General features: G+C 39.0%; 1 protein-coding gene across 1 annotated transcript; it reads right to left on the bottom strand.

Moving 5' to 3' along the window:
- Positions 1-4,049: 4,049 nt before the first annotated feature.
- Positions 4,050-6,430, bottom strand: LOC126184056 (uncharacterized). The gene is made up of 7 exons (XM_049926417.1): positions 6,264-6,430; positions 5,989-6,059; positions 5,396-5,715; positions 5,153-5,300; positions 4,949-5,047; positions 4,635-4,823; positions 4,050-4,099 (listed from the first exon to the last, which is right to left on the bottom strand). The coding sequence occupies exons 1-7, from the start codon at positions 6,428-6,430 to the stop codon at positions 4,050-4,052; spliced, it is 1,044 nt and encodes a 347-aa protein (XP_049782374.1).
- Positions 6,431-13,324: the final 6,894 nt, after the last annotated feature.

Genomic DNA, 13,324 nt, shown 5'->3' with positions numbered 1-13,324 from the left:
AACTGACTGCTGTATCATTCTCAGTTTATATTTCTCGGTAAAGGTGAAATGTAGGAGTAAGTGGTGAGCAAACTGCTTCCCCACCAGGTATCAAGTTATGAAACCAGAGCATGTAGTTCTAATTGAAGTACATCCCTTCATTCATCTCGATGGCAGGGTGCAACCCATTGGCCAACAGTGCTGAACAGATGTGGGCAGTCAACCATCCAAGTAGTGGCCAAGGTCCACAATGCTAAACATTGGTGACCTGGCAAGAACTCGTGTTCCCAATGTGGTAAGGCCATTGGCACACTGTGGTATGCAGTTGAATTCTTACCACATCTAGCCAGGAGTGAATTCCTTGGGTTTGCAAGTTAGTGGACTGTTGTGTAATCAAGTTTGGCTCTGCATCAAGAATGAGTACTTTTTATTTTATTATGTTACTACTAGAGAATAGTACACCATGTAAAGAAAATACTATTGATGGTGTTTTCAATGGCTGCAAGTATTTTTGTTTGATTTGTATATTGAGTAAAGAAATGTTACTGTCGTAACTACTGCAACTGGATAATTGGCATTCCCACAAGGACAAAGACAGTTATGAATGTCATGTACACTGTCTGTTTGCACTGTGGAAAAGCAAAGCATAAGTTACATGTGAAACTAGTGCATCAGATCTTAGGCTCATCTGATCTACTTCAACATCAAAATTATATTTGTAATACCAAAGGCCAGTTGTTGGCAGCAGATTTGAAGCATGTTACCCAATGAATTTTACAAACAGATCTTGTAAGTCCTAAGATTGGACAAATTATTCATGGAAAAGAAAACTGTGATATTCACAAATCACTTATGATCATTTTATATTTTATTGTCTGCTTCAATCGAAATTATTGTTTGAGAGTTGTGGAAAATGAGCAGCACTAAAAGAAAGTGACTTTATTATCCCTTTGTAACTCCTCAGATCATAACATCCTTCTCTTACACTAATGTTGAATAAGGCATGGTAGGAATATGGGACTGACTGTTATTAAGTTAAGTTTATTACACGGTTGTTAAGTAAGATTGATACAGCAAGAAGAATTGATATGAGAATTAAATAGGTTTCCTATTTAAATACAGTAATGGAGGTTGCTACTGTTTTGGGGTAGATTTTCATAATTGATGGAGGGTAATTTCAGAGCCAGTGTCATGTAGTCTGTACTCTGTATATTTCTGTATTTGATTAGTAATCTGTGCTTTCCTTTTATGAAAGTTATGCACATGTTAACTAGTGTGTGAGGGAAGTGTGCTGTTCCAGGGATAGTATATGTACCAAGAAAAATCTCATAAGTTTTGTTAATGGCACATTAATTGTATTTACCGGTAATAACATCATTCCCAGTTGATCGTCAGAGTTGAAGTACCAGGTGTACATCATGGTCTTTGTCAGAAGTACCTTTTCCCATGGACGACAAATGTTTGAGGTAGGTATGTTGTGTGATATTAGTATTAGTAATTGCTGTAACTTGTGCAAAGCATTGCATTTTCTGATGTAAGGGGAATTTGCGCTCACCAGTGTTATATCTGTATATTTTTGGTTAGGCACAATTGTTGCCTTTGATACTGCTCTTGAGTAGTTGGCATCGTTGGAGCAGCGTAGATGTGAAAAAATGGTAATGTTCCATAGCTTTTAAAATTCCTATGTGTAGTCAGAAAGAAGTCTCATTTGTCAGTAATTGAGTTTTGCATATGCAAGATTAAATTGTTTTGTTTTGTAATCTTATTGAGAACATGGATATGCATGTAAGAACATTCTCAACAAGAAGTGTCGCATGGCTTGTTGTGGATGTAACATAGGTTACTCCTTGTTGCTAATGGACTATATTTATGATACCATTTTATTTTCTGAGCGTACTGTTACAGAGTGCAGGAATATTTTAGGTGTTAATATGTGTAAATTACATCTATAGGGAATGTACTTCACTTTCATTTCTGATGGTAGTGTAAATACAAGTTGCAACCAGAAAGCAAGATTTATGACCTATAAAGAAAGGAAAAATGTATTTATAAATATTTATTGAAATACTTACGTTGATTGAGTGGCTACTTCACAACATAGTCACCAACATTTTTGAGACATTTTTGAAACAGTGCACCTTCAGTTGCATGCTCATCTCATAGCAGCCAGCCGCCAACATCCAACACCACAACGTTGTTTCAGTTGGCACCTCATCTTCATTGTCGAGATGTATTGCACTAAAAAGAATTCATGAGATCGTACAGATGACAGCCACTCAGGCCAAGTTCACAGCTGTAGTGCAGGTGGTTGAGCTTCTCCCATCCAAACTGATTCGGTAAATTTCATGTGACATTGGCTTTGCGGTGTCCTTAGAATTGTGTGTACAAGATAAGAATTTTTGTAGCCTTTAATTGTGGCTTTGCACAGTTATCTAGTGGACTCAATAACTGCTTCTTTACAATCAGTACACAAGGAGGTGAATCATGTTACAATATAGATGCATCCTGAGTCGAATATTGCTGGTAATGAACTAGTTTTAAACCATTATTTGTGTTCAGTGCCTAAAGTTACTGAGGACAAGGTTAGTTTATGAGTCGATGTGTAGCTGTTACTTCCATAGGGGGATGAAATACACATTAACCTCAGGAGAAATTTGAAATTCATTTTTATAGTGTCTACACAGAATATGGGCCATCTTATTTTTTGTGTATGTATCTGTTAAGTATTGCCTGCAGTTAACCTTTCTGACTATCACATGATACACTTTGAATTAATACAAGTACCTTGAAACTGTTGCAAAATTCTCTGTTACTTTGTACTCACAGCTTCAGTTTTGATGTTGTTGGTTGCCATAAGGAACTCACAGTTCTAAATTGTTGATATGATAGAATAACATTTTTTTCTGAAAGTCTGTGGTGTGAGGTACTTTTGAGCTACTGGACATAGATTTCTAGTTGGTATCATATATGTTACCAAAAGGTTTGTATTGTATTGTGAAAAGCTGTGGTGTTCTTATAGCTATTGACTTAACACTCCGTATCTTACTAAACTTTATTGCCAGACATCTAGATTATGGTTCAATTATGCACAAGTGCATATATGGACAGGGATGTTTCTTTGTTCTTGTTATATAGTGTATTAGATTTGTCAGTTGGTCAGATATACAACTTTGTGAATGCACTAAGGATTATTTACTTCGAATTTTAAGGAAGTACATTAAAAACAGTGCAGACATTAAATGGGGCAACTGAGTACATTTTGAAGCATATTTCAAATATGTTATCAGTATTCCGAACAGTTCCGCCATATTGCATTGGTTTCTGTGACTTTAGTTGTTTTTTTATGAACATACTGTAAACTGTCTATGTTGTATGTTATGTTATTAGTTATAAAATGTTTCCTGTTTTTGCAATTATCAGGGTTATATCTGTATATTTCTGGTCAGTCACAATTGTTGCCTTTGATACTGCTCTTGAGAAGTTGGCAATGTATATGTGAAGAGATAGGAAATGCCCATATCTTTTGAAATTCCTAGATGTAGTCAAAAAGTGGTCTCATTTATCAGTATATAAGCCCAAGTGCCTCCCCGAGCTGTTAATATGTGCTTGTGTCTAAACCGTCATGTTTACAGTTACATTCAGCATTACGTTATAGATGTAAACTTAACTCCAAGCACTGAGAATAGCCACACCGAGCCAAAAATCTATGTAGATCTGGGAAATAGAAACAAAAATTGCCACTGGTTGGGACATTCTTTACGGATTTGTACAAAACAGTTACTGGGCACTAGCTCTTAAGTGGAATCAAACCTGATTGAGTAAATCAAGCTAATTTTTATAAGATTTGTGAATTTACGCAATTGTCCAAATGTGTGTGAAATCTAATGGGGCTTAACTGCTAAGGTCTTCACTCCCTAAGCTTACACACTACTTATCCTAAATTATCCTGAGAACAAATACACACACCCATGTCCAAGGGAAGACTCGAACCTCCACTGGGGCCAGCTACACAGTCCATGACTGCAGTGTGTTAGACCGCTTGGCTAATCTTGCGTGGCTTGAACTTACAGTTAAAGTAAATAAACATTTTTCAATGGTTGTGAACATATAAAGTATTCAACTGAAAACAAAATATATTTACAATTTAATGATAATCTGGTTTGAACAATAATATTTATGATAACTGTTTAATGTTGAACAAAATAATAAAGAACACAGTAAATAACCAAGACACTGATCATGATATAAAAGTTTAAAAAAACACTAGACAAATCGATCCATCCTAGCTTTTGCTTGTGCAAACTCTTTCACATGATCTGTGTAATGTAAGTCCTCCGCCAGCTCATTCTCAATCGATATTGTTGCAAGATCATTCAAATGAATTTTGTTCATCATTGATCGGAGGTATGACTTTATCAATTTCAGTTTTGAAAAACTCCTCTTTCCACTCGCAACTGTCACTGAGAGTGTTAGGAGAATTCTTAGAGCAATGTTAACATTCGGGCAAAAATTATGTCTTCCCATAAACTTCAGAATCTCTTTTGGACCTATTCCAGGTTTCAACAATCTTGAAAGCACTTTTAGTTCATCTCTCAACTCCAGTGCATCAATGTCGCTTCACTCATGATCTTGCAAAATCTCTGCGAGGTTTCTACACTTTGTGCCCAGGCTGTCAGGAGGTGCATTCTTCAGCTCATCAATGTCGTAGAGAAAATCAAAATAATCACAATCAGCTTTCAGTCGATTGAATCTCTCTTCCAAAGATGTGATTACTATATCTAAAAGATAACAGTAGAATTCAATCTTGTTTCGTTTTGTTCGTTCATCTATTGTCTCATCCCTTCCTTCATAGATAAAGTGTATTGGCTTCTTACTTCATCACCGGGAAACACTTATCCATGTTAATGTTAGATCTTCTAGCTCTAATTCTGTAGCCCATTCTTTGGAATCCATCAAGAAAGACACAAACTTTTCTTCTGTTCTGCAGGTCTCATTTTATGCTTTCGTATTTCAAGCATTTCCACGGTCTCCAAAACATTTATGTCAGTGGTCTGGAGGGTATTACTGACTGCACTGATGTGAAGCAGAATGTCATATCAGATTACCAGAGAAGTGAGAAAGGTGTAATTTTTTATTTGATTCACAAGTGACGCTGTTTCGTGAGCGGTCTTACCATTGAATTTTGCTGATATCTGAACCAGTGCATCATAAATGTCTCCAATCTTAAACCTCGGTGGAGTAAGGTCATTGATGCTACTTTCCCACCTTGTATCGCTCAGTGGCTTCAGCAACACGTTAGGCAGATACTTCTTCAAGACATCCTAAAGTCGAACGGAGGACGAGAAGAAGACATACAAGCTTTTCACTGTCAAAAACATGGAAACAGCATATTTAGAAGACTAGCGGCATAGTTTACATCAGGATTCAATGAGTGACTCTTACATGGTACATAAAATGATCTCTTGTTCATATCTGAAATTCGTTTCTGGAGGTCAAAGTTCTTTCCTTTCATGTTTGCTCCATTGACATATCCTTGCCCTCTCATATTATACAATAGGATTTTTTTATCTTCCAAGAACTTGAGTACAACCTGCATGAAAGTGGAGTGTAAAGAATCAGGCACTGGAAGAAATCCCAGGAAATGCTCCCAAATTCGGACATCATATACTCTGTCGAGTCTTGTCTCCTGGACGAAATGTACCACAACTGTCATCTGGTCAACTTTTGAAATATCTTCTGTGCAGTCCAGAATTATACTGTATTACTTTGCAGATTTCATCATTAATAGAATGTTGTTGGTTGTTGATGATCCAATAAGATTAATTATTTGATTCTTTGTTCCTTTTCCAAGATAATGATGACCATTGTTCTAACCCTGCTTTGTTCTGTGCAGGTGCTCCATCATCACAGTGTTGAATTTTTTGAATAATTCAACAAGTTTCAAGAAGTTTCTGTTGTCAGGCTGAAAGAGTGTATCTGTACTTCATCTCAGAGGCAGACAGTGCTGACCCAGGAAATTAATTATTGCTATTAAGCAATCAAGAACATTTTTCCAATGTTCGCTTTCAGTATTCAGAAGCCTTTGATGATGGGCATCGACAGTTCATGAGTTTTTCAGTCCCTCAGAAAACACGATCCACTTTTTATGTGAATTCAAATGCTTGGTAGACTTCCTGTCTGTGACTTTTGAGATATGATGCAAGGTGCCACCAGTAGCTTATACCGTTCTTTGCAATTTTTACTGTAGATGACGAAAAAAGCTTGCAACAAAAAAGTACACCAACCAATGTCTATCTGCTTTTTCTAAATTCTTCAAAGAATAGCTGTAGTGCACAGGGCTGAAACTCCGGTTGTCCGCGTTTTTAGTACGTTCTTCAGTTTCCTTGATGCGCTCGGGGGACCTCGCATGACCAAAGTCGTTCGAATGCAGTCGGTAATAATTTCCAGCCATCATCCGGGATATGAGTCAATTGTGTCTTTCAGTTTAGGTTCGCCTTAAATCCCTTTTCCGGTGGTGAGTACCTTGGCTGATGTTCCTCTGGTATTTTCCGAATCGGGTTGCCTAATTTCAGTTTTGCCTGATGTTTCAGTCTTGAAGCTTTCATGACAAAGTAGGTCTTGAGTCCAGACGAGGTCTGTTGAACACGTTGTGGGTGGCACACCGTCAGCATTGCTACTGTATACAGTGGTTACAGTACTGTGTTTGTCAACTTTCTGGTCATGTCCGGAAGATAAAGATGTAGCTGCAGTACCTCCACTAGGATCTCTACTTTCAGGATCTATTTTTGCACCCTCACTGCTTCTAGGTCATTCTCTCTTTGGCTTTAAATATTGTTGTAGTGCATCCTTTTGCTTCTTATTGTCATCTTCCTTCATCACCCGTCTTCTTTTATATTCACTGCCAGGCAGTCTTTTTCTACTGTCGTACATGTTTCGATCCAGCCTGCAAAGAATGATTACATGAAACTGACTGTTGCTGTCAGTGTAATAACTTTGTTTGCAACACACTTCACAGACAATTTCCTGATATTCCACTGCACATAAACGGAAAATTATATTACTGTTCAGGAGATGAAGTCATAGGAATTGAGCCACGTGAAATTTAATAATGTGTTATCAGGCATTTAATAATGTGTTATCAGGCAGCAATTTCTATGGCGTTATGAACAATAGAAAGAAGTATGAAATTAGAGAAAACTGCACAACTTTTTTCAAACAGAAATGAACTTCAAAGCCACCGAGGAAATGGTTACATGCAATGTTCTGTCTATGGATTTTCATTTTAGAAGGTGCCAAAATTAAGGTTTTGTTTTGAGTGAACGAGAAGGCATTGTTGCTAAAAGACCAGACTTTCTCAGGTTTTCATTAGAATCAAAGTGACCATTAGTTTACTGAGATGAAACATGGATTCACATGCATTGTACAGTAAATAAATGTTGGTAAAGTAATAGTGTGTGAGTAGTATTGTCAAACAAAAGTGCCGGTCAGAGTTTAATTGTTGTTCATGCAGGTGGAGACAGGTGTTTCATTGCTCAAAAACCAAAACGTCTGACTATCACTCAGAAACGGATAGCAAAAACTTACAAAAATACGTCAAAATCCAACTTATGCCAGGCTTATTAGCTATGTCTTTATCCCTTGTAATTACTCGCAAAGTATTTACCCATTCGGAATACTTCTAGCCATTGTAGGTGTTTGACTTGTTTTACTATAGTAATGTTCAACCATTTTCTCCATAATGCAGGAAGAATAAGACACTCAGAAACTGCCATTGTAGGGCTTAACAAAATTGCTTCAGACATGTAACCGCAGTATCGAACATTGCATTCGAATTTCCAAATTAGATTTCGTCTTCTGCAAAATTAGTTGTGAGTAAATGCACTGCACGTAACAGGCTGGCAGCACTCCACTCATAAGAATACTGGCCTGTACGCCAGACTGCTTCCCCCTCTCTCTTCCTCCAGCTAAAACATGACGGTGCTGCCACAGTGGCGAGGAAGAAATTAGCCCTTCTCCCTCTCTTTGTTCTACATGGGCAGCCGGCAGGTAGTCAAGGCGCCATACTACAGCTCCTGAAGCCGCTCCCACCAAGATTTGGTTTTGAATTCCCTCTTGGGCATGAAAGTTGAGTTTGTCCTTAACAAAAAGGGGAGGTGGGTGGGTGGCATATTTGCTGCCCCTCTGAAAGTGCTGCCCTGTGGGGCCGCGCGTTTCGCACATGCCCTGTCCCGGCCCTGGCTGTGCAATCCAAGAATAAATCCTTTTGCTTTGTAATTTTATAGAGAACAGTGAGTGTCTATACAAGAACATTTGAAACAAGAAGTGGCATATCGTATGTTGAAGATGTATCGTGGGTTGCACATTGATGCTAATGTACTATATTTGTACTGTTGAGCCTACTGTTACTGAGTGCAGAAATAGTTTAGATGTTCATATGAGTAAATTACATCAACTGGGAATGTAATTTCATTTAAGTTGATAGTGTAAATACAAGTTGCAACCAGAAAGCAAGTTAAAAAGAAATCATGAGATGGAATAGGTGACAATGACTTCGGCCAAGTTCGCAGCTGTAGGGCTGGTGGTTTAAGTTCTCTCTTCAAAACTAATTCAGTAAGTTTCATTTTGCATTGACCGTATGGGGTCTTGCAGTATCCTGTGAGTAAGATAAGAATTTTCATAGCTTTTAATTGTGGCTTTGCCCGGTTAACTAGTGGACTCATTAATTGCTTCATTTCAATCATTACAACATGAAGTGTGACATGTTACAATTTAGATGCATCCTGAGTTGCATATTGCTGGTAATGAACTAGTTTTCAACCATTATTTGTGTTTAGTGCCTAAAGTTACTGATGACAAGGTTAGTCTATGAGTCCATGTGTATCATTTACTTCCATGAGGATTGAACTTCACATTCACTTCAGCTGAAAATTGAAATTCTTTTATACAGTGTCTACACAGAGTCTGGGTTTTCTTATTCTTTGGGTATGTATCTGTGAAGTATTGCCTGTAGTTAACCTTTCTGATGGTCACACAATACACTTTCAATTAATGCAAATACCTTCAAACAATTTGCAAGGTCTCTCTTACTTTATACGCACCGCTTCAGTTTTATTGTTGGTTGTTGCCCATAAGAAACTCACAGATCTAAATTGGAAGGAGGTTATAACTGTTGATATATTAGACTAACATTTTATTGTGAAAGTCTGTGGTGTGAGATACTTTGAAGATGCTAGAAATAGATTACTTGTTGGCATCATATATGTTACCAAAAGGTGTCTTGCATTGTGAAAAGCTTTAATGTTCTTATATGTCTTGACTTAACACTTTGGGTCTTACTCAACTTATTGCAAGATGTGTAGCTTATGGTGCATTACTGCATATATATGGACTAGGAGGTTTCTTTGTTCTTGGTATATAGTGGATTAATTTTGCCAGTTGGTCAGTTATACAACTCTGTGAATGCACCGAGTGTAATGTAAACCCAATTTTATGGAAGTACATACTACACAGTGCAGACATTAAATGGGGCAGCTGAGTACATTTTGAAGTAAATGTCAAAAATCTTTTCAATATTTCCAATGGATCTGCCACATTGCACTGGTTTTTGTGACTTTAGTTGTTGGTTTATGAACATACTGTAAACAATCTACATTGTTTGTTGTGTTATCAGTTGTGTAATGTTTCCTGTGCTTCTTATGTTTTTGGTGAGATCTTATATGATGATTTCTCTGTTGGGGGAGTCAGGATACACAGATCTTATTTGTCTTGTTTTAGTGTATAATCATATACAATTAGTTGCTATGGAATAAGTTTAAAAACACAGAAATGTGACTGTGAGAAAAAAGTCGTCATTCCATTTGCTGTAGCCTTTATTGCTGTTCACTGATGTAACATAAGTGGTATGCTGTGTTCAAAAAAAAAAAAAAAACTCTATTGAAACAGCCCTTGGAAGGCCACTGGTACCAACTGACTTCTGCAGCATCCTGAGTTTATAAGCATCATAACAGATGAAACGTAGGTGTAAGTGGTGAGCAAACTGCTTCAAAAATAGCTATCAAGTTATGAGATCAGAGCCTTTAGTTCCCAATGAAGTAGCCCCCTTCTTGCATTTTTGTTTTTTTTTTTTTTTATTGATAAAAGAAATGTTACTGCCTTAAAGACTGCATCTGAGTAATTGGCATTCCTACAAGTACAATGTTAGTTTTGAATCTCATGTAGACTATGTTCTCACACTGCGAAAATTCATGCCACAAGTTACATTTGATACTAGTGCATCAGATCTTGTGCATGTCTCAAGTACTTCATCTGCAAAATTACATGTATGATGCCAAAGGCCAACTGTTGGCAGCAGACTTGGAGCATTTTACCCAATAAATTGTAAATAGAGAGCTAGAAAACCCTAACAACACACAACTTTTGCATGGAATAGAAAACTGTGAGATTGACAAATCACTTATGATCATTTTAAACTGTGTTGCCTGCTTCAGTGGGAAATATTGTTTGAGAGTTATGGAAAATTGGCAGCACTAAAAAAATGTGACTTTGTTATGCCTTTGTAAGTCTTGAGATCATAACTTCCTTCTCTTACACTAAAGTTGAATAAGGCATGTTAGGTATATGAAACTAACCATTGTTAAATTTGACACACAGTTGTTATTTGAGACTGATTTAGGAAAAAGGAGTGATAAGAGAATTAAATAAGTTAACTATTTAAATCTAGTAGTGAGGATTCTAATCTTTTGTGGTAGATTGTTATTTTGATGGATGGTAATTTTAGAGCCACTCTTATGCAGTGTGCTGTGTGCATGTAGAAACATACAACATATTTGCATATTTATTTTTTGTTTTTCTGCCAATAAAGTATTGCATAATGTTAATAAGTGCATCATGGAGGGTGCTGGTTGTGGGATAGTACATATACTAAGAAAATTCTGTTATGTTCCACTGTGGCACATTGATCTGTATTTACAGGTAAAGACATCATTCCAAGCGGATCATGAGATTTGTAGTACTAGGAGCTCACGATGGTCTTTGTTAGAAGTACCTTTTCCCACAGATGTCAGTTGTTTGAGGTAGGAATGTTGTGTGATAGCAGCATTAGTAGTTCTGCAATGTGTGCAATGCATTGTATTTTATGCCATGAAGGGTATTTGCATTTACCAGCGTTATATCTATATTTTTCTCCTCAGTATATTGTCGTCTTTGACACTGCCCTTCAGAAGTTGGCGTTATTGCAGCAATGTAAATCTGAAAAGATAGGAATTTTCCATAGCTTTTAAAATTCCTATGTGTAACTAAGAAGTGGTCTCATTTGTCAGGAAGATGTGTTGTTCATATCGAAGAGTAAATGGTTTCGCTTTGTAATCTTATAGAGAACAGTGAGTAGATAAGTAAAAACACTTGCAACAAGATGTGTCACATGGTGTGTTTTAAATGTTGAAATTGTTGCACATTGTTTCTAATGGACTAGTTTAATATTGTCTTTTGATTTTCTGAGCCTACTGTTACTGAGTGCAGGAACATTTTAGGTGTTCCTATGTGTAAATTGCATCCACAGCGAATGTAAGTCACTTTCATTTCAGCTGATAGTGTAAATGTATGTTGCAACCAGAAAGCAACTTTTGATTACCGATAAAGAAAGGAAAAATATATTTAGATATATTTATCGCAATATTTACATTGATACGCTGGCTACGTCACAACATAGTCACAAACATTAATGAGGCATTGTTGAAACAGTGCACCTTCAGTTGCATGCACGTCTCATAGGAGTCAGCCGCCAACATCCAGCACCACAAAGTCCCTTCAGTTGGCACCTCAGCTTCATTGTGGAAATGTATTGCTGCCAAAAAAGGAATATAGAGCATGGAACAGATGACAGTCACTTGGGTCAAGTTCACAACTGTAGGGCTGGTAGTTGTAGTTCTCCTATTGAAACTGATTCAGTAAATTTCATGTGGCATTGGTTGTACGTTGTCTTACAGTATCATGTGAGTAAGATAAGAATTTTCATAGATATTAATTGTGGCTTTGCACACGTAACTAGTGGACTCATTAACTGCTTCATTTCAATCACTGCAACATGAAATTTGAAATATTGCGATCTACACTCCTGGAAATGGAAAAAAGAACACATTGACACCGGTGTGTCAGACCCACCATACTTGCTCCGGACACTGCGAGAGGGCTGTACAAGCAATGATCACACGCACGGCACAGCGGACACACCAGGAACCGCGGTGTTGGCCGTCGAATGGCGCTAGCTGCGCAGCATTTGTGCACCGCCGTCGTCAGTGTCAGCCAGTTTGCCGTGGCATACGGAGCTCCATCGCAGTCTTTAACACTGGTAGCATGCCGCGACAGCGTGGACGTGAACCGTATGTGCAGTTGACGGACTTTGAGCGAGGGCGTATAGTGGGCATGCGGGAGGCCTGGTGGACGTACCGCCGAATTGCTCAACACGTGGGGCGTGAGGTCTCCACAGTACATCGATGTTGTCGCCAGTGGTCGGCGGAAGGTGCACGTGCTTGTCGACCTGGGACTGGACCGCAGCGACGCACGGATGCACGCCAAGACCATAGGATCCTACGCAGTGCCGTAGGGGACCGCACCGCCACTTCCCAGCAAATTAGGGACACTGTTGCTCCTGGGGTATCGGCGAGGACCATTCGCAACCGTCTCCATGTAGCTGGGCTACGGTCCCGCACACCGTTAGGCCGTCTTCCGCTCACGCCCCAACATCGTGCAGCCCGCCTCCAGTGGTGTCGCGACAGGCGTGAATGGAGGGACGAATGGAGACGTGTCGTCTTCAGCGATGAGAGTCGCTTCTGCCTTGGTGCCAATGATGGTCGTATGCGTGTTTGGCGCCGTGCAGGTGAGCGCCACAATCAGGACTGCATACGACCGAGGCACACAGGGCCAACACCCGGCATCATGGTGTGGGGAGCGATCTCCTACACTGGCCATACACCACTGGTGATCGTCGAGGGGACACTGAATAGTGCACGGTACATCCAAACCGTCATCGAACCCATCGTTCTACCATTCCTAGACCGGCAAGGGAACTTGCTGTTCCAACAGGACAATGCACGTCCGCATGTATCCCGTGCCACCCAACGTGCTCTAGAAGGTGTAAGTCAACTACCCTGGCCAGCAAGATCTCCGGATCTGTCCCCCATTGAGCATGTTTGGGACTGGATGAAGCGTCGTCTCACGCGGTCTGCACATCCAGCACGAACGCTGGTCCAACTGAGGCGCCAGGTGGAAATGGCATGGCAAGCCGTTCCACAGGACTACATCCAGCATCTCTACGATCGTCTCCATGGGAGAATAGCAGCCTGCATTG

Source organism: Schistocerca cancellata, chromosome 4 (genome assembly GCF_023864275.1).
Source record: "Schistocerca cancellata isolate TAMUIC-IGC-003103 chromosome 4, iqSchCanc2.1, whole genome shotgun sequence".
In the NCBI taxonomy this organism is placed as follows: domain Eukaryota; kingdom Metazoa; phylum Arthropoda; class Insecta; order Orthoptera; family Acrididae; genus Schistocerca; species Schistocerca cancellata.
This window is presented reverse-complemented; position numbering and strand designations above follow the sequence as displayed.

What these genes read in the sequence shown, in the direction of transcription:
- LOC126184056 (XM_049926417.1), bottom strand. Translation starts at nt 6,430, where the DNA reads ATGGCTGGAAATTATTACCGACTGCATTCGAACGACTTTGGTCATGCG. An exon ending in AGCAATAATTAATTTCCTGG is followed by an intron (nt 5,716 to 5,988) that starts GTCAGCACTGTC and finishes TGGACTGCACAG; the next exon opens with AAGATATTTCAAAAGTTGAC. An exon ending in ACCTGCAGAACAGAAGAAAA is followed by an intron (nt 4,824 to 4,948) that starts GTTTGTGTCTTT and finishes TTATCTATGAAG; the next exon opens with GAAGGGATGAGACAATAGAT.